The sequence below is a fragment of the Falco naumanni genome, chromosome 15 (assembly GCF_017639655.2).
Source record: "Falco naumanni isolate bFalNau1 chromosome 15, bFalNau1.pat, whole genome shotgun sequence".
NCBI lineage: Eukaryota > Metazoa > Chordata > Aves > Falconiformes > Falconidae > Falco > Falco naumanni.
In genome coordinates, this window is record NC_054068.1 from 13,381,811 (window position 1) to 13,404,096 (window position 22,286).

At 39.5% G+C, this 22,286-nt stretch overlaps 1 protein-coding gene across 6 annotated transcripts in view; it reads right to left on the minus strand.

The window, feature by feature from the left end:
* The window catches only part of ZNF536 (zinc finger protein 536), a 351,982-nt gene that overhangs the window by 184,922 nt on the left and 144,774 nt on the right, over positions 1-22,286 (minus strand). For all 6 annotated transcript variants that reach the window (XM_040615511.1, XM_040615508.1, XM_040615512.1 and 3 more), the window contains one exon: positions 2,344-4,515. In XM_040615511.1, the coding sequence (XP_040471445.1) occupies positions 2,344-4,513 (2,170 nt within the window). In that variant the 5' untranslated portion in view covers positions 4,514-4,515. The remainder of the gene's footprint in view (positions 1-2,343; positions 4,516-22,286) is intronic.

Consider the following 22,286-nt stretch of genomic DNA (forward strand, 5'->3'; position numbering starts at 1 on the left):
TCATAATGATGAAAAGTTCCAACAACAACACGGCAATAAAATTTAATTTTAATACTTAGATTCTGGTAAAATGCAATACTCTTTTCTTTTCATCTGATTAAGAAGTTGTAAAAATGTGCACACTTTCCACAATAGGATGTACGACACTGACAGCCTTCCTAGATTTACTAGTAACAGACCAAAGGAGACAATCAGATGTTAATGTAAAAGATCTGGTTTTCTTCAGTAAAAGCAAACATGCTTCTAGCAACTGTTACTGCACATATTTCGCTTTCATTTTTATATGCTTCGATATAAATGCATCAGGTGTGAAAAGAAACACTTTAAATAAATTGTAGTTTCAGTTAAAAATAATTTTAAATTAGCGGCCAGAGAGAGAACACAGCAGTATTATCTTTTGCCTCTGAATATAGGAAAAAACTTCCCACAACAATACATTTAACGGACCAGAACACTTGGAATTAAAGTTTTCAAGGCACTCAAAACACACCAACTTTCACATGCATTGTTTTGAATCCTCTTCAATCTCTACCCGTTCAACCTCACTCAGAAGACTTTGGGGGTCTTTTTTCCCCAACTTTTTCCAAACTTTTCTACCCTGGAAGCTTTGGGCAGGATTTAAACAATTTTGAGATCTTTTATTTTTGATCACAATATGGCATTGCAAAACAAAAGTGACATACTCTATATTAAAGAGGAGCCCACCCCCCACCCCCCCGCCCCCATCCTGCCAATGTGTAGGATTTTTAAAAGTGAAAGTCGGAAAAATAATCTTCTTCATCCTGCCATATTTTCAATCCTCTTAAAACAATCTCAACAACTATACATAGTATGAAATTAGCTCTTGCCTGTTACCCTTGTTCCTACATAGAATTTTCTAATGTGTCTCACCAGTAATAAATTGTAAACGAGGCTATGACTCTAAGAGTAGACAGTGTGTTTCATGGGTATTTAAACAACAGCATTAAGTACTATAGGAATCTGTGGAATGTGGAGTGCAGATTTATGTGTCTTAACAATTTCTTTACTGGTTTGTAATAAGCCAGTGAACTAACACTTTATTTTTATATTAATTTGGCCTCAGAAGTAGAGTATACTGGAGCATGACAAGAACAACAAAAATAAACTGGCATATACTTAATAACTGTAACAGTGAATTGCCTCTAATACTAAAATATTTCTCAAAACTGGGGGAAAAAAACCTAAAAAGAATTACCCTCAACAGCCTGCTACCAGCTCTTTAACAGTGGGCAATGTAATGCCTTAAGGTACCTCAAACTGTCTTTCATTTTCTAGACTTAATGGCTGATTGCAGAAATCAATGTTGCCATTAGTAACAGAGTATTTGTTATGGCATGATTTCCTCTGTTGTTAGGCTTGCAGAATGATTACAGTATTAGTGAGGTGCTTTCTTTATAAAGGGCTGAAGATATAACTTTCAATTTACTATCCATTAGTAAGTGACTTCGGAAATATACATGAGGCCAGAAATCTTACCTGTTATTACTTGGGAGATTTTATTTCAGCAGTCATAGGCTAGTAACTTTAAAAATTGTACCAGGAAGCTCAATATTTTATAGACATCTCCAATGAAATATTATCTGCTTTGCTACTTTATACACAGCAAGTTAACATGACATACAATGCAATTAAAATGTTTCAGTCCAATTTCTATTTTTCTTGTACTTTCAAACAGATGTGAATTAAGCAGAAGGCTTCATACATGTTAAATGTGCACATAAGTTAAAAGATTGTCAAAAAAGTTAGTAATTTGTATTTTTTTAATCTCTTTTTATCAGTCCAGTGGCCAGGTACGAGTACATGTCTTAGCTCAGTAATTAATATGGTTGTGGGAACAAGGGCAATCGGAGAGTTTAGCCAACACGTTGTTTATTAATCCTATTTCTTTGAACTCTAGTTCAAAGAAGGAATCTTTCCTCACCCTTTTACATGGAGGACATGGAAAGATCTGCAAGAAAGACACCATGAATAAGAGGGGGGGGGGGGGGAAACCCACATTCCAAAACCTGGAGGGCGAGCCCCTAGAAGTGACATTGCCATTGGTGACCGTACAGACCCTGCCCGCTGCTGCTGGTGGGGTGGCGGAGGTGACAGCTGAAAGGCTGGGAAACCTGCCCTTGGAGGGAAGAAAAGGGTGAGCCCAGAATTAACCTCAAAGACGCTGCAGGAACCCAAACACAGATGTCCTGGCATACAACACCATGTCCCTCCGGACCGCTAGGAAACCACCTAACAAGAGAATATTTCAACTGCTTCTCTGCAGTGGTTTCAAATATAGTTATGAAGCTTTCAGTGCAGAGAGGGAAGGAGAAGTTATCGTACCTGAAGAGGAGGGTGAAGAAGGATGCGGGCTGTCCTCCTGGGCGCTCCCCGTCTGCGAGAGACCCCCACCTACTCCGCTTTCTTCAGTAATGTTAGAGGACCCTGGTGTTGTCGACCTGCTGACAGACTGAGACTCTTGATCACTTCCAGACCCACGTCGCTCATCGAGACTACCTTGAATTATTTCATCTTCTCCTTTCCTGTCTCTTTTGTGGACCCTGGAGTGAACGACCACTTGGTGGTACGTTCTAAAAACCCTTCCGCAGTCCGGGCATTCAGTTGGCTTTTCTTTTACGTTTCCATGACTTTGTAAGTTGTAATCGAGTCCCTGGTTCATACCATGTGACAAAAAATCTCTACTGCCTTCTAAAGGGTCTAGTTTGTTTGGCAAGTCTCTCTGATTGCCCATTTTAGTGCTGTGAACCAAATCAGCAGGCATTTTCTGCTTAGAGCCATCTGCTCCTACTAACACATACTCCCGCTTCTCCTTATCAAACATAACTCCAGCATTTGCCAAAGTGTCTTCATGGCTGCGCTGTATCTGCTGCTCTTTAGACAAAAAGCCATGTTCCATGGCCATTCCCCTTGCCATAAGCTGCCAGGCCTGATAGCTGTTTACTGGATCCATCTCTGCCGCTTTGGCGGCAGCTTGTAACCTTTCTATACAGCTGGATTTCAGAGGAGGCACCAGATTGAGACAGCCCAATAAAGAATGTTTATCCCCTTCAGCAATACTGTGGCCAATGCCAGAAATGGGTGAAAGGAGCTTCCCCAAGACTTCTTTCTCTTTCATGGGCATATCTCCTTTGTTATAGATTTGATTTTGTTCACCTAGACCTGCTTTGTCAGGAGGAAGAAACCCACTCTGCAAACATGACAGGTATCTTGAATATAAGTTTGCATGAGCTTCCTGGGACATGCTGCTGATGGAGACGGGTACTTCAGGATCATTAGGAGATTTGTTCTTTACAGATAACTTATTCAGGTGAACTTTCATGTGATTTTTAAGAAACCAAGGCTCTTTGAATCGCCTCCCGCAGATCTGACAGCAGTGTTCAAAGGAATCCTTATGCTTTCTCATGTGGCCTTTTAGGAACCAGGCTTGGCTAAACACTTGGCCACACACCTCACAACGGAATTCATTGGTGGATTGCTCCCCGTTCCCATTGGAGCCCTGGCCCTGTGCTGACTCTGCAGTTATATGAGCCTTCTCCACGTGGCTAATCAGCTCCTCCTCCTGTGAGGCAGCGAAGTCACACAGGGTGCACTTGTAAGGCTTGTGCAGGATCCTTATGTGCCTGTCCAGCTCTTCTCGCTTCTTAAACTTGCCTTTGCAAAACGTGCATCTGAACCCAGCTGTCTGAGCAACAACTTCTTCCTGGACACTGACTGGCTTTGGAGAGGGAACAGGGTTTGAAATATCAGGTGTGCTGTGATTAGCTGGCACAGACAAGTTACAGTTTGCAAGAGGCATTGGCTGGGTGTGCTGCTGTGCTTTCACATCGGGTCGCGGCTGCAAGAGACTGCTCTTCATCTGTTTGTCCCGAAGAATTGCTCTCTCCTCCAGCTCATGCAGAAGTCTGTTTTCTTCTCGGACCCTTCCACGACCTTTGCCAAGGTTTCCAAGCTTATGAGTACGCAGGTGTATCTTCAGGTTGCCTTTCTGAGCTGCTCTGTGGTCACAATATGGACACTTAAATGGTTTCTCTCCAGTATGAGTTCGCATGTGTAGCGACAGGATGCTGTTAAATCGAAAGCGTTTCCCGCAGAGAGGACACGGGTACTTTCGGTTTTTCCTGGCGTCATCTTCTATATCGCTCATCTGAGACATAATCCCTAGGTTCTGTCCGTTTAAGAACTGCTGCAGATCCACACGCCCATTCAAACTGGTATCAACCTCTCTATTCAGCTGGTTCGCCAACAGTGCCATCTGACTGCTGATGGGCTGGTTTGCTATGGACATGTGGCTTTTGTCTTCTAGCGGCACTGACGCCTTCTCCTCCGGATTCTGCCTGCTCTGGAGCTCCGGAAAGGCATGGCTGAGCTGGGAAGTGATCTGGTGCAGCTTCTGGCTCATTGAATACTGCCCATTGAGTATGGTGCTGTTGAGGTGGGCGTCAGCTTCTGGCACAGCTGAAGAAACACCAAGGCACAAGCTAGCTTCCTCCATCTCTGAAAATCAGAAGATATTTTAGATTCAGACTGTGAAAGAATAACCAGCATTGAATCACTGATGTACAATTTGCATTTTATGTTTTACCTACTCATAATAATGCAAAGGAATTAGTGTAAAAACAATAAAAAGTGTATTAAATGCCAACTGTGCTACACAATTTTGATCATACATGTGCTTTCATCATTCTGCATGTTTACCAATAACCATTAATTATTATTTTAAAATATGCTACAATTTCAAAATCTAATTATTACAGAAGGGGCAAAGGCTTTTACCACCTCCCTTGTCTTTCTTCTTGTGAAATTGCACCTGTTTACATTTCTAAATCTATAGAAAAAGACATGTTATGCATCTCTCCCATTTCCATTAGAAAAGCTAAAAAAAACCCCCCAAAATAGAAATCCATTTGTAACTTTCAGTTTCATTAACTATATTCAATATATTACACATTCTGCAATGAGAAAGATAGTTTTATGATTTGACAAAAAACCGATGGTATGATATTTACTAGTGTACAATAAAACAAGATAATGTTTTGGGAAAAAATAAAGGACAAGCTTTAGAACAATAAAAGGGATTTTGCTTTAGTCAACAAAAAGTGCAGTAATATCTCATTAAGCTGATTAGTATGCTGCTTAGAAACAGTACTAGGTGCTGTAACACATGATTATAATCATAAAAATCCTTCAGTGTTTGCAAGTAAGCATTAACGAGGTATATTAAATTTTAAGGAGACTGCAACTAGAAGCTTTGTAAACCTCTGAGATTAAGATTTAACCCTTCTGTTACAAAACATTGTTATTTTGTCATTTTGAAACTAAGCCCATCAAAAGGCACATAAATTATCTTCTGCCAAGTCTTATAATTCATCGTTGAGAACCTTCAGATTTCAGTTCTTAGGAAAACTTGCCAGACTATAGAAGGAATATCTCTGTCCTTCGATGGGTAAGACATGTGATTTAAGGCACTTTGATTTGTTTTAAAGAGCTCTCTTATGGAACTAGATAAAACCAATTAAAATCTGGGGAAGGTGTTGTGGAAAGCCTCAACAAGTTTAAGAATCTTAATAACTTTCCTAATACACAGTAATCACTACAAATTGTACCTACACTATGGATATTGCATAAAATTAGAATTCAAAGCTGTTTGTTAAACATAAGTGCTCTGTTCTGGTCTGCATAATTGTCCACAATAATCTTCTATCCTTGCCACTTCTCTACCCTATACAGATATAATGGATCTATAAAATTATATTTAAAATATAAACTTTTAAATTAATAACTCTTGAACTATATAATGCTATAAGGTTATGTTAGAACATAATTAAGATCTGTGGTGTTTAGTGGAGTGATTTGACACTTTATTCACTAATAAAATTACTGAATTCTATATGTTATTGAAGAATTAATTTGGCCAACTTTCTGTTTGGCTTTAGCCAAAAGCATTTACTCACTATGCCTTCTTACAAAGGCTACAGGCACACTCCAGGTGGACACCATTCCTCTCAAGGCTTCACAGTGGCTACTTGCTAGACAATTTGAGGCCCAAATCTGGCACACACTTAAAATGCACATAATTGTGCTCATGGGAGTAGTCTAGTAGACTTCAAAAGATGCCTCCTGAAAGTGAAAGTCCACACATGTTTAAGTATTTTCAGGATCAGGGCCTACAAATAAAAAAAAAAAAAAAAAACAAAAAAACACCAAAAACATGGGTGGTCTCCAAGAGGAGACCTATTTAGTCCTCAACAGGATGACTGAGATTGTGATACAATACAGATCTTGTTAGAAGTAAAGGGGAAAGTGTACATTCATGTGTATTAAAGATGAAGACAAGCTAAAATTTTTTTCTCAGATGTAAAGCAGATCTTTTTCAAAGTTTAACAGTGCTCAGATTCAGGTTTCATCTTGGGGACCCGTTACTTACATGCTGTCAATGTTATTATTTATGAAATTATTAAATGAGATCAAGTATATACAAGGAAAAGGCTTATACCTATAATCTGTAAGACTGCACTTAAGTTTAGTTTTTAGTGTCTGATTTCCAAAGGCAGGGGAACATGGTCAAGCCAGGTGTTCACCCAAGGCCATGTAGTAAAAAACCAAAATTCTTGGTTCCCATGCAAGTTTTCTGTGCAGCAGACCACAAGCATTCAAAATGTGGGTACATACAAAGACTTTTTAAAAAAAAAAATAATTTTGAAATCTTGCTTAACTTTTGAAACAAACCAAATTTCATGTTCAAAATGATTGTCTAAACATCTGAGAGTTACAGTGCTTAGGCCTGCCACTGCCTGAAGTTGACAGATTTTGAATATATGCCTATTCACTTCTCAAAAAAAAACACTACCGCCAAATGCACAATCCTCCCCGATAAAAACAACACAAGAAAAACCCTAAAACCAGAATCTACTTTCTGTCTGGATTCCACATACCATGGGTGTTATTTCTCCCTACCATACTCAAACAAGGCATGCTGGCAAACAAGAACATAAAAATCCAAGAAATGCATTGCATGTACAGACACAAACATACATTCAAGAGGGTTTAGAAAAGTATTTGTGAATTGTCATTATTCTATAACAGCTTGAAAAATGCAGTCTAAATTTCATTTATTCAGTTGACCTTAATGGGAACTGGTGCCTTTACATGCTCAGGAAGGTTTGGGTAGTTAATTTTAGCATTTTATGCTCTATCGAAGTTTGGAAATGCTGACGGATCCCAGTGGAGTTTATTAATTCTGATGTTTAACCCTAAGCATCAGTTCAAATGTATGGTTATTTGGATTGGGGAGAGGAAAGGGAGTTGTGGCTGAGATTTTAAGTTTTTCCGTGGCTCTTTTTCACAGATAACTTTAACAAAGTAACAACAGCAGTTGTAGTTGGAACATGGTAATTTTTTCTATCTTTCTTTTTTGGCTATTTTCTGACTCCCGCAAACATACAGAATCACATAATGTAGAACATAGACAAGATGAGTCAAAAAAAAAACAAACAAAAAAAAACCAAACACCAAACTCAAGAGGAAGAACAAACCTGTAATTTTTCATTTAAAAACTAATAATTTTGGATCAAGTCTGGGGAGCCTGACCTACACACATTGATCTTTTGGCATTGGAAGTTGTATACATTTTTGATGAAATATGCAGAAAGGTCAGCAAAGCCTCTGCTTAGTGAGAAATAACCACCTCTGAATGCCACATACTCTGATCAGCTGTGCAGCTTCTAGGATCCAGCTACTGCAATCTCAAGATGCTACAGCTCTTCACTTAAAACTGTATTCCCACCCTCACCTGCCCCAGCTTCTTGTAGTCCTGTTCCTGCCTCTGAATTGTCTCTTCTCATCCTCACTCCTCCCTGGTTTCATTGCAAAATATAACCATGGTATTCAACGTATTGCCCTGTGAAATTTCTCCTCCAATTCCCAGTTACTACGCTTGGGAACACAGGGACCTTGCTACCGTTCAGCTCTCAGGTAAACCAGGCTTTTTGTATTCTTCAGCCTATTCACAGAAAAACCTATGAAAATCTCATCTTGTATCCACATGCAAGACTGAAATAAAACTCCTCCTCATTCATCATTCCACTATGAATTAGATAACCCAATCTAATTTGCCTAATTTCTCTAAGAAAATTAGCAATTTCATTCTCTCCCTCTTTATCCATCATCCCTGTCTAGATCTATGGCCAGACAGGGTTACACCAGGTGGGCTAAGGGGGCTTTCATTCCCCAGTGACCCTCCTGCTTCAGGCCTTGCAGTTCAAAGTCCCCACCCTGGTGCCGTTGAGGCCATTGCACAGCCTCTTCCCATCAGTTAGGGCCCTCTCTCAGGGTCTGGCTGCTCCCCACAACACCCCACAGGTGCAGGGGTGCTTCTGCATCACAGCCATGCCCACAGCCATGCAGTTCTGGCTCCCCACAAATTTCCCTATAGACACAACCACCCTCCTCAGACTGGCCTGAAGTACAATTTTACTGTATCCATTCTGCCCCAACAACCAAAAGCAAAAAACACTAAAAAATCCCACCTGAATAGACTTCATTGAAATTTACCTTTCAACAGATAACCAGTGTGTAATTCCAAGTGCCTTGACAATAAAATAGCATTTTTCACATCTTTCTTCATTACAACCTGCCCTTCTTTCCTCCCCAAACCAAAACACCAGGTATACAAAAACAAGAAGTCTGGAAATGTCAATTTATACGTGCTGTTGTGATGCTTCATGGGAGGGAAAATGGCTAGCTTTCAATTTTTAAATATGTAGTCTATTACATTATGTTCGTGATTCTGATCGCTTACAAGGAAAACACAGAACGCTTTGCCTTTTCTCATACTGGGAACAGAAGCACAATGTTCTCTGTAGTTAACATACGTTTACAAAACCAACTGCAAATCACATTTGAGATTGCTAAGAAATTCAAAATATGTTTGTTGAAATTGCTGTAGTAAATGTTTGACCTTCAATTATCCTAAATGTTTTGTAAAGACAGCATTCCCCAAGACTTGGCACCGTACGGAGCATGTCGGTATCAGGAGTGGTTCACGGGCTGCCCTTCCTGACCTAAACAAACCAGCTCCGGCCCCGGCGAGCCACTGTGGCCAGCAAGCCCAGTCCTCGCCCTGCTGCGTATGCATGGGCTGCAAACCAGCTCGGCGTGTACTGCACGGGGCAGGGCGGGAGCGGTGCCTCGGTGAGAAGCAAGCAAACCATGGGAGGACATCACACCCAGGACAGCCATTATCCTGCGCGGGGTGTGCTGTCTCCTGTTTCTGTGAGGAGGGTCCTCAACTTTTGAAATTCATGACTGGATACATATATTATAAAAATACTCTCTCATCTCCCACATGAAGGTACAGTGAGACATTCAAGTCCCTTTGATGATACTAATAGTTATTTTGATTTCACTCACATTTTTGCCCTCAAGACTGTTTCCTGTGATATCAATAACGAAAGTTCTGACTTTAGCCATTCCAATTGAACATACGGACTTTATTTAACTATTTGAAATGGATTACTGGAATTTAAAACCAATTATGACACCAGAAATGCCTGTCATCACAACTACATTAATGTAATATGAGAAGCTCGGCTTCCTTTTGCTGGAAACAAGAGGAAAAAAAGATGGCAAGTAGAATTAAAAAGTGTAAATATAAATATATGCCCTCACACACATGTAAACATATGCAGACACACACATCTGTATACATACACATATGTGCGTACACACACCTGTTATCTTTGTAAACAGATGGAACAAATTCAGCTTTTATTTACACCTGTTCATTCCTACTGGACACACACACTCTAAAGCATTTCCCTCTTCACTGCTGTAGAGAAAACAGTAATTCTAAAAACACTGTTGTGCTACTATTATAGCTTAGATTAGGTTAGTTAAAAGATTTACAGTTCAGTAAGCAAAGTAATGCTTTACAAGCTCACGTGTTTAAATGACAAGCTCGCTCTGGCCCTGATCCTCTGAGCAGTTAGTTACACACACTGTTACTTATGCTTTCAGAATATAGACCTGGTATTTATCTTTCCAGCTAGAAAAATTCACATATATCTACATTATCTTGTGATCCACTGACAAATCCTAAATAGTGAAATTCAGACTGCTTCATTTCTTAGCAACTTGAAAACAGGTATTGCTGAGAAACTTCAGTATATATATTGAATTTTTATTAAATATTGTTCTTATTGTTGTAGCTGAAACAGTTTAACTAAGGCTGTTACAAGCATAATACACTCCTGTTAAGAAATACAGAACACCAGACTACTGAACCCTTTCAGGGTCATTAAACAGCTGTAAACATTATTACAAAAATAAACCAGAGATTTCATGCTTACATTTTAGCCCAGAGCTTGGTGTGCTGAGCAAGTGCATTTTTTTCATCTCTTACAATCAACGCTGGTGACATTTGGGCATCCAAACAAATTACATCACAAATATTACTGAGGTGGGTAGGATACTGGCGGTTTATTTGCCAGATGATTAATATATAAACAGTAGGGCAGGATAGATGACCTACTCTTCTTTGACTGATTTGTAGGCAATACTAAGAGACATAGATGCAAATAGTTAAATTTTAACAAAAACATGTGTGCACAGAAGGGGAGGGGAGATCAGCTGTATTTAATGCCACCAGGACAGTATTATCCAATCTGATAGAATGAAATAAACATTAGGCTGGATTTTATTCTTATTTTACTTATGTAAAATAGAGTTACTAATTGCATTGAGCTCATTGGCGTTTTCTTTCTTTTTTTTTTTCTTTTTTTTTTTTTTAGTTGGTTAAGTAGGTGTCCTGCTCCTTGGGGTATAATATAATTATATTAGGGAAATATATGGTTTCTGGAGTGTAACAGAATGTTTTCAAGAGGAGAAAAAAAGTTGGCCTACAGGTAATGTGTCCTATCTATTTGTTTTTATTTAAATATTATTAAGGCCAACTCGGTAATTTGTTATTACTGTCACTCACTTTACCACATACAAGTTTTGTAGCCATTGCAAGGCATATGTAGCTTCTAATAATTAAAAACTGGGGTGAAGCACGACGCAAACACAGTACGTGCAAAGTGCTGGGTGAACCTGTGCTGACCGGCTGCCGCAGTCCCACCAGGCACCCAGGGCGAGGGCTGGAGCCCCACACGAACACCCATCTTCCAGCACCCAGCCGCCGTGGGACCACGCAGCAGGGAGCAGGGAAGGCATTTGACAAAACTATAGCTGCTTTGTAGTGCTGATATTTAAACAAGCCGCTTATTGATTCCAAAACAAAGTACTCCTTTAGTAACAACACAGCCAACTCATTCCACAACAGTTTTTATGTCTTAAAGAAGGGTTAGCAGAGGGATTTTTGAAGTTTCAAAAGTCATTAGCAGGCAGAAAATTGTTTGCTTTCGCTCTGGACTGAGAAGACAGTTGCTTTCTAAAATACCTGTTACATCTGTAGGGTACTTTCTAGCTAGCACAGCGTTTTGGACTGATAACTGATCAGTAGAAGATAAATCACCAGAACAGTCTTTGGTTGGTAGCACCCATGGAGTGGAGGACTGTGAACTGCTTGTGATCACAATCTAGGAAGACGAGCAGAGAGGAGAGGAGAGGTCATTTATAAATCTCACTCACAGATTAGAATAGAAAGATTAGAAGAATGCAGACAAGCTGTTTGATTTATTGCTACTTTGCATGTGACTTAGCAAAATCTGTTTTCCTTCTTATTTATTCTATTTCACTTGCATATACTTAAGAAGTCAGATCCAAAGAAGAGAAACATAAATAATTGGTACTGAAAGTTCAGTAGATTAAAAAAAAAAAAAAAAAATTCCTTCTTTTTTTCCAGGCACTGGTTGCATCTGGGATCATTATTTTTTAGCTTATAAGCATTGATTCTCATTTTGCTTTTTTTTTTTTCCTAGTGTTCTCCTGATGACAAAAGTAAAGATAAGAGTGATACCAAAATTCAAATGGGAGCCTGATTTGTGGAATGCTTCATTAAACTAAAGCTTCTGTTATTTTAGAAACAGCATTTTTAAAAGTAAATTTGTTATTTTCATGTAATTTGGAATGTATACAACTGATTAAACTCTCTCCAATTTGATCAATCTCCTGTAGCTCCTATCTGATCATTCACTTTAATTAATCTAACTGGCATCCATGTCAGATTGAAGAAACCTTAAAATTAAGCTTTTAACGATCCACTTTAGTATCACACAGAACAAATAAAATAATAAAATGCCTGGAAGACTTTGAAAAGCATATTTATTATTTAATTTTTTGTCACTTTTACAGCATGAAATAGGCTCTAAATCTTCTATTCTCATCTGAGGACACTGTACTGCACTGGAAGTCTATAATACTCTCACTCATTATATAATTCTAAAATGTACATAATGTTGCCCCTATCATTTCTGCATTCCTCACACAGGCAAGTTCCAAATAAAGGGCAGTGCATTTCAGCTGGGTGAGGACATGAGGATCAGGCCCTCTATACCAGCTACAAAGAGATCAAGCAAGAAGACTTAAGACCCCAGAACTCAAATTATAGTCCAAAACAATTTCAATCCAAAACTGTAATGCTGGGTTGATGATTTTGTTTTCATTCCACAAAGGCTTAGACTTATATTTTGTGCACAATTAAATATAAAGTCAAATGTACATATGTCCCAAAGATAAAGTATGATTGATTGTGAAATGTGCATATGTGGTAGCCCAGCGAGATTTTTGTTCACAAGGGCACCTGTCAGAAGCATAAGCTTGGATACAAATCATCGAATAAGTATGTAAAATCATTACTAAAATCCAGGCATGCAATCAGATAGTCAGTTGTCTGAAACTGTTGGACCATAGCCAGCACAGTGGCTCAACAGACTAATGCTTTGGTCTTTGCAGATCCTCGGGGTCCTAGTTCAGTTCCTCCTGGTACTGGTCAGGTCAACTGTCTGTACCTAGTGTTGACTTTCCTGGCACTTAATGCTAGGAGTAAAGAAAAAAAACCCCGAATCCATAAGTTCCCTTTGACCTGAGCCACGGAAACATCTGCTGGTTGAGTCACGAACTGCTTGTTGGCCAAGTTTAACAGTAACCGATCCTGTTGCGGATCAGCTCTCTCAGCAGTAGGTGTCACTGCAATAAATAGATGGATTTCAAGGGACAAAGACACACATTCCCAATGAAAATGCATAAACAGAACATCCTTGAATACAGAGAGTTCAAAAAGAAGTAGATGGTCCAATTAAACTTTAACTTTATGCAAAATGCTGGAAATCTGGTTTAGGGAGAAATGAAATTGCACAAGTGGGATTGCCAACAACAACAACAACAAAGTAATTCTGTCCTTTAGTCCTATGTCACAGAGATCCTTTAATTCACATTAATCACCTCCCCACAATCCCAGGTCTATTAGGTAAAGACTGTTACAGTTAAACCTTAAAAAAAAAAAAAAAAAAAAAAAAAGCAGCTCTCTAACAAATTAAGTAATTTTCTCTAGTGGAACAAAAGACCTAGTTATATGGAAAGACACTGCACACTCAACTATAGTTTTAAGACTTAAAGACCACATGGTTAGCCTATTTTCTATCAAATTAGACAGTCCATACCCAATCCTATCTGCACACAGAACAAGGAAAAAAAGAATACGTAACAGCTGGGGGGGGGGGCCCACAAAAGATGTTTCAAGCATAGATTTAATTAATAAAATGCATATTTTGAAAAAGCAGTAACCAATCTATATTTGAAACAGAAATATGTGGTATGCCAAATAATATCACAGAGATGTCAGCCAAGTCTACACCATATTTGGATTCACTATCACAAAATGGTTTGTGGGATAATTAAGGATGCTCCAAATTGCACACTATTGAGTTCAACAGTAGACAAAACAATGCATCAGTAAACATGCGGGCTACCTGTGATGACATCAACAAGGAAAGTACGTGCCTAAGTAAATGTTTTAATGTTGGTCAAAAGGAAAAAGAAAGATTGATACATTAAACCTTGCATAACATGTTGCACATGAAAGAGAGCATATGTGACAGTACACACTCTTGAAGAACACATAATACAGCCACATTTGTTTTACTTCTAATGACATTGAACTGGGAACGAGAGAGAGGAAAGAATATAAAGATAATGAAAAGATAAATTACTCCATCCTTCAAGGTCAGTCTATTTAAGAGAAACCAACATAAAAAACATCCCCCTACACATGAAAAGCACCAAGGGCCACACTATGTATCTGGGACAAGTTAAGCTTCTCCTTTTCCCGTGGCACACTGCTCCAATGTCCCCAGCAGTAATTCCCACCAGCTCATACCCTGGTATTCTGTAAAGCTCCCCAGCATCGTGGTTGATCGTGTGATCAACACAATCAGAGAGGAGGGGAAGACATTTTCTGCATGTTTCTTCGCTGAGCACAGAAATAGCCAACATCTTAATATAATGTAAATGCGAACAGTTAGAAACTCAGAAGTAACCTGCCCAATTTCAGTGCATCCAAACAGCTTCCAAGGCCAGAAAGATACCAAAATTTTCAGAATTTCAGCACTGTAGAAGCAGGTATCCCTAACTGATCATTTCCACATCTCATTTAGGAAAAGGCTTGCCATGTATCTTGACTTAAATAGATGTCTCATCCTCTGTAAAGAAGCCAGGGACAGAGTCCAGAACTCTTGACTCCCATTGCGTAGTCCAGTATGCCAGATAGCTTTCTTTTATCAAACATAATTGACTGCTGAAAAGACTGTTTTTTTTAACTCATGACAGACCTGTCAGCATAAAATTTTTGGGTTAAAATATTATGGAGAGTTATTTTTGGTTTTTAATAACTGAGATTCTTGGCTGTAAATCCCTCCTACCTCCAATTTCTGTCTCTCCTTTACTTCCTTAAACCCAACTGATTTATTTTTTCTCTCCCTATAACGCATGGACTTGGTGGCAAAAAGAAAAGGCATAATTTAGGGTCATAGTGATTCTCAGACAGAAGTGGCTTTGATGAGTTCTTTTTAATACTAATTTCCAGCAAAAGGATAATGTTGAGAAAGGCTCTGTTTCAGTGGAATTAGATGGAGTGGAAGACACAGCTGAAAGAGACAGGGATGTTGGGAGGCAGGTGGATGCCAGAAAGATAGAGCAAACATGGCTCAGCATGCTCCTTGTGTTTGTGGTCTCCAAAAAAAAGTAGGAACAGCAAACTCCTTGCAGAATTAAGTGGGAAAAGATAAACAAGGAAACACAATACAAACTTAGACTAAGGATAGAAAAAAATTACTTAATTATCACTCAAGAAAAATGAAACACTAAAACCCACAAATCTCCTCTATCCTTCAGTGTTCTGGTCTGCGCACACTTTTACTGATATATTACTGCTGTTGTCATTTAACTTTATTAATTGATCACTGTCATGAACACAAGAGCAGAACCAGTAACTCTAGAAGCCACCTCATACCTCCTATGACGCTTTCACGCTGAGATAAGTGGTTTAGACTTAAAAGGGTGTGGTTAGCAGTCACTGCGCACAGCTAAGACACGAACAGCTCGATTTTGCAACTGCTACAATCGTATCTACCCCAAGGTCAGAAAATATTCAGGAAACACATTCTTTTTCAGACTGTCATTTTTGAGAAGCAAAAAAAATACATCTATCTGCAGTACCGCTAAATCACACTGTTCTTTTGGACGGCTTCTTCAGCAGGAAGACAACCCCAAACATAAATGTCTAGACTAAAAGTAACTGACTTGGGAGTATTTCTCCGTGTTTCTCTAGCTGCTGTTTAAATTATCTGCACCTGTTGGAGTGAGATTGTTCTGCCTCACAATAACCCTGCCTTTTCCTCTGAACGATGGTGCAAAACAGTGGTAACAGTACTGTGATTAAGATAAGGAAACAACGATGTCACACAAGCAACCACAAAAAAGGGTCATGCCTTTGCAGTGCTCTTGAATGCAGTGAGGTACAACCCATGAAGCAAACAGAGAATCTCCTCCTACCACTGACTGGGCATGGCTGCGTAGGGCATGTATGGAAGGATGCATAGATGCAAGCACTGAGTATGGTAAAACTGTACGTACGTTTAAATAAAATGGCAGCATGACCGTCGGGATCCCAACAAGCTGAGCACCGACTGCTGTTTGGGCACCCCTGGTTTATCTGGGTACCATAGCTTTGATCATTAACAAAAAGGGCACTGAAAACTTGGCAGACACATAGCAGATGGATGAATACAGGGGAGGAGGAAGGCTATGAAAATACAATAACATATTTCAAAGCTATCTACAGGATAAAAATCCTTTAAATAATTTTGATGGTAATTGTAACATTCCGGGCCCTTGGCTGAAAAGACAACCTATCTTGGTTGATAGGTGAGTGGCAACCAAGCTGACAAAGAAAGTCGGATAAATGCAATCATGGGATGACAGGCCCTGGCAAGTTCAATTACGGTTGCAAAGTCGGTTGGGAGATGGACTCTGCTAACTGTAATATATCCTTAACAGCCAGCTCTGGCCACATACAGCTCTGACCAAACTCCTTCAAGTGACTGACAGGATCCCTGGAGGCTTCAGTCCTGTGGCAGGCTGAGAGCAGCTGAGAGTTGTTATCAGAACGGCCAGGGACTACCAGGGAGTGCTTTACTGCAAGAGTTTTCAATACAACATGCAAATAAACATAACTAACTCAGCCAAACTATTTCAAGTCTCTTGAGTAGTCTGTGCAAATGAGCAGTTTGCATTAGCTTTCTCCAGCTCATGTAAAACTTCACTCAGTGTTAATTTACATTGCTGAAAATCTGCGTGGATCTAGGCAATTTCAGCAAAATACAAAGCCAGACAAAAGCAGAAGGAAAGATTTGGTGGTTCAGTTTCAAGGACCCAGCCACAGGAGACGGTGAGTGGGCTCCCACTACTTGCACTAGGACATCAAAGTGTTCCTCACTGTACAGGGCTGAACACCAAGAGCCCCAAATCTGAGAGCATTCAGGAGCTTCCACATGAAACCTCTGTATCACTTCTGTAGCCCAAGCAGAAACTCATTTTTCTGTTGTACTGATTTCCAGCACCTTGTACCTATGCTTATAGATACTGTTATATCTCTCTTTCTAATTAAAAGGATTTTCATCTCCTTAACCTTCTACTTTTGAATAGACCAGTGCAAAATTATCTAAGAATTTAAGTTATATTTAGTCAAAGTATCAGGCTTCCTTGTAGTTTCCTTTTTTTAAAAAGTTATAAAAAAGATGTCCTTTCTCAATTTTTGGTTGTTGACTTTTATTTTCCTAGTGGCTTTAAAAAAAAACAGAAACAAACACTATGTTTCTAAAGAACTTCTTTGTTCCCTTTCTGGATTTTCCAAAAATATTGTAAAATGACAATGGTATAAAAATTATACTGTAAAAAAAATGTAGAGTACTGTGACTGAGTGGTTGTTCATTTATATCCCTAGCTTATGAAATGCCCGTATCATGTATCCTTTATCCAACAGCAGACTCTTTTAGCTTCAATCACGAGAGCTAACAATATGTTATTGATATGATTTCAGGAAACTGTCAGCAGGCAGCTTAACTTTCAGCTCCTCAACTATGGTGAGCGTATGCACAAAACGTACCTGTACCTCTCCTGCATGAAAGCTGGCAGCGATGCACACATTCCTGTCAGCTGTCACAGCAGAATAAAGAGAAATGTAAACAGGTCTTCCTCACTAAATGCAGCCTCATACTCCTTACACAGCGAAAACCCGCTACTGGTTTCACTGGGAATTTTAACCAGCATCAGAAACACATGTCAGCGCACTGAGGTGCAGCTGGCCGCTCCCCGCCAGAAGCTGGGGTAAGGAGCAGCTGAACCAAGGGCACTGCTGCGGACCCTCAGCCTTCCTGCCCCGTGCCCACCCCTCCCCAGCACGCAGCCCTCCTCCAGCTGCTGGCCCTCCACACTGCTGCAAACAAGCGTCAAGCTCCTGCCTATGACCTCCGATTCTATTCAACACAGAATCAACAGGAAGATACTGAAGAGGGAGGCCAACTGGGCCACCGCCCTGCTGAGAAAGAGTGCATCGAATGATGCCTGAAGTTTGGTAGACCCTAAGCCAGGTCTCCAGAAGCTGTAGGAGACTGACTCCTGTCAACTGGAGTGCAAATCAGGGCTTCCAATGCATTTGCACCTTGGCACGTGCATCTGGCCCTGTGTGCTCCCTTAGGAGAACGGGTGCAATTGAAATGAGGGAGAGAGCAGGCTCTTCCGTAACTATATTTTCAACCACTTCTGCTTGACGCCAAAATAAATGTAGTACATCAGTAAGTCCAGTATTTTCAAGTTTTATTTTTAAGTGCTATTACATTTTCAAAAGCTGAAGAATAATCACAAATGTCAGAAGCCAGAACAGGTCAGCTAAAAGTCCATCACTCCCCACTCTGGGAAACCAGTGTTTTTTAAAACTGGTTTTCATATTGGTTTACAAGCTTTAATAATAAAAGAGTATGTTGTACTATTAGACGTTGGTCATTTTTTTTTGTCTGATGAAGAGAAATAACAGGCTGCTGCAGGAGTTAGCATAGTTTTGGTGGGTTTTTTTACTCCAAATGATCAGAGAAAGTACTGTACTTCAAGGATGTGCCTCACTTGCTCTTAAAAGGGTAAAACAAAATATTCTTCTAGCTATTCTAAGCCTGCCATATAAGTATTATGCTGTTACAGATTTCAAAAGGTTAGCTTCAATGAACCTGACATCAGTATAACCCAAAATAACCCATTCAAGAGAAAAGTAAGAAATAATTGCTGTTTTCTCTTTTTTTTTTCCTCAGCTATATTGCTATAATGATTTTGCATAACAGATTGAACAAAGTGCTGTTGTGACAGGTGGTAGAATTCAGCTAGTAAGCACAGAGACAGGGTTCAATTTAGTTTGTGAATCCTTTAATTGTTGTGCAGCTAATTAAAGAAGGTTCTTTACACTCGCAAGTGTTTACCGTTGCTAGTATGCATACATGAAAAATTAAATTGTGCCTTCAAGGGCTGAGAACTATAGAAAAATCATAGCTGATTCTGCAACATGCTTACCAGCTCAAAATAGCTGCTTTTCACAATTGGAATTTGTAAAACTTTTTGCTAAGCAAATATAGAGCTAATTAGAAGTGTTCGTTGGACCAATTAACATTTAAATAAATAAGCCATATTGCACATTTCACAGTCTTTATTTAATGATGCTTCTTAACTCTTTGGAAAGATTCCTTTAAGTACAAATAAGTTGTCATAAAAATGAAAGACAAAAATAACACCATAACAGTATATTCTATGCTTTTTTCTTTTTGCCTTGAAGTCTTTTCTAAAACTCTATACCTGTTACTAGGGAAGGGGGGGATACACAAATCTGGTTCCTTCTTTCATCTTGTCAAGTTACCTTTCTACCCTTTTGAATGCAAACAGAAAAACATATTTGATTACTATTTAAAGTGTTATGATAGTTCTGTTTGTTTTGCCCCATGGAACAGAATCTGTTTCAGAAAAAAAAATATCTTACTTTTATCTCATAAAATGGCCATTCCAGCCAAAAAGAAGGGTGTTTTCAGAAGAGATTGCTCTTGGAGTAACAAAAGCAGCAGTTTGAAAGTTGCACATACAAACAGTGAAGTGAAAGGAAAAAAAGAAAAAGAAAACAAAATATCTGTTTTTCAGGTCTCCTGTTAGCATTCCCACACCAAACCTGGTGGTGTTGTTATACCTAACCTCAGGGCCACAATTGCCTGCCTCTTTGGGGTCAAGTGATATTTCGCTTTCAAAACAACTGATTTTTAATTTAACAGTCCCTTTCAATCAATAAGGCCCTTCAGTCTGCATTGAACATATATTTTCTCTCTCTCTTTCAACCTCCAAACCTCTACCTAACACAAAGGTTACATTAAAAACAGGGGGAAGGCTTCTCACTACCTTTTTCCAAGATGCATTACACTACCTTGTAATCACACTAAGAGCTAACATGGAAGGACTCATTGTTGACCTTGGCTTTCAGCACAGAAAACCAAATTAACAAGGACCAATTAACATTTAAATAAATAAGGAAGATTAACAAAGAATACTCTGCATACCAAGAAGGTAAAATAAACTAAAGGAAAGAGTACAGTATCTCCCTCAATCGGCATGAATGAAATTCTCCGGGAAGGACGCAAGCCCGTCGGTGCATGGAAGCACAGGCTGCTCTTTCCTGCACTGGCAAGGCCTGCTGAGCACCAAAGGGGATGCAGCCGAGCATGAGAGCAGGCAATGCTCTCACTCTGGAAAACCCTTGCGAAAATGCACAGAGACCCCACAGTCCTGCACGATGTACTTACAGAAGGAAAGGTGCTGTCTGTATTTCTGGCCTCAGCTCTGCCCCTTCCACGTGAGGCTGTGGGTGTTTGTGATTGCCTACGTCTGATTGCTGTGCACCAAGAAGCACATGGTTTTGAACTCATGTCTGATAAGCATCATGCCAAGACTGGACACCTCTTGCGCAGATTGTCAGCGTGTGCTCCTTCTGATTAAATTTTTAGTGGGAAAGGTGTGTTTGTTCATTTGTTGGTTTGGGGTTTTTTTTAGATCCAGTAAATTCTGCTTGAAGTCAAAGAGAAGAAAAAGTGCCGAAAGAACATTCAACAGCCCAAGAGTTAGGTACTTGGGAAGTCCCTGGAGACTGGGAAGTTAGTGTTTTACAATGCCCTTTCCATTATGTTCCAGCTGGAGACTATAACCTGAATGTTTGTGCTAAGTAGTTGCTCTGACTACCGAACTACTGGTATGTAGTTCTGAAAACTCATGATGAACAGAAACCATGTCTCTACCCAACTTTAATTTCATATATTTATTTGACCTTTTTTTTTTTTCTTTTTTTTTTGGGGGGGGTGGGGGTGGGGGGAGGCGGGCAGGGAGGGAGGTGACGCAGGTACCCGAAGCTGTAACCTGGAGGTAGTTGTAGGGACTCCCTGTGCAATGCAAACAGATAACGGACGCTAAAACAGGCAGGCTGAAGGTAAAGAGTTCAACCACCTTTCATCTTCCCTGCCTCTCACTCTTCCCTCAGGTAAATCTCTAAAGAGGACTTTCAGTTGGCAAAGTTTCTCTGCCATTCTTGGTTATCATTATCGCTACAGAACAATTAAATCCGCCACTTACTAATCATCTACAAAGCCTATCTTTTTAAAGGAAACTCCTCCTACACAAAGGTTATGAATAATTCTCAGAAGGTTACAACATGATCTATCATTTTGAGTATTTGGATCTGGAGTACTGGTTCAGGCCTCTGACAGATACCTTTATGAATAGTTAAGAGTTCACAGAGATGATTATCATGTACTATTTAAATATGTATAAAGGACAAAGATAATAACAATACTTTGCACTTTAATAGAAGCTTCTGTCTGAAATTCTCAAAGGAGAGCTGAAGTCCTCACAAGTGCATGCACACAGCTCCTCTGACCTGCACAGTTGGTCACTGCTATTATTGTCAGGAATCTGGTAGCCTGTTACTGTTAGATTTCTCAAAAATAGCAAAGTCTGGCTTAATTTATAGAGCAACAGAAGCTTTACCAAATGTGTCACCCAAAGTGAATCCCCATTGTAGGAAGGTTGACTGGTGCCACATGCCAAGGCAGAAAGCAGCATGAGATGCTGCAAGGTGCAGAACCTCGACCCCCATTCTCTTGATCGAGGAGGAGAATCCTCTTCATTCCCAGGCTGAGACATGACTGACTGATCAGCATACTGTCCAGCTGGGAAAAGAGCATCTCCTACTACAGGTCAGGAATAAGCCTTTCTTGTAGCCTCAGAAATAATTTTAGATATTTTTCTTCCTGCTACTAAAAAAAAAAAAAAAAAAACCACCAAAAAAAGCCAACCAAAAAACCCAAACACCACCAAAACCCCAGAAGTGGAAACTCACTTGAAGGCCATACTTTCTTGCATGAAGAGACCTTTTCTGCACTTTGTTAGAACTACAGGAAGGGGAGATGAAAAGGTTTAAGTCATATATTTCTAAATGCCCTGCTTTGCTGAAGTTAAACTCTCCTGTCTTCTGGTCAAGAGGATGGAAGAAAGTGACCCTTTCTACTGTCCTACAAAATACAGAACTTTAGCCACGTGAAGACTTGATCATGCTTAATTATCTTTTTCACAGAAAATACGAACAGAGATAATTCAAACAAAATTGTGAAAAATAGAGACACCAAATATCAGCACCAATACAATGCAACTACAAAGTTTGAAATGCTGCTAAAAACTTGGTTGAGTTTGAAAACTGGACC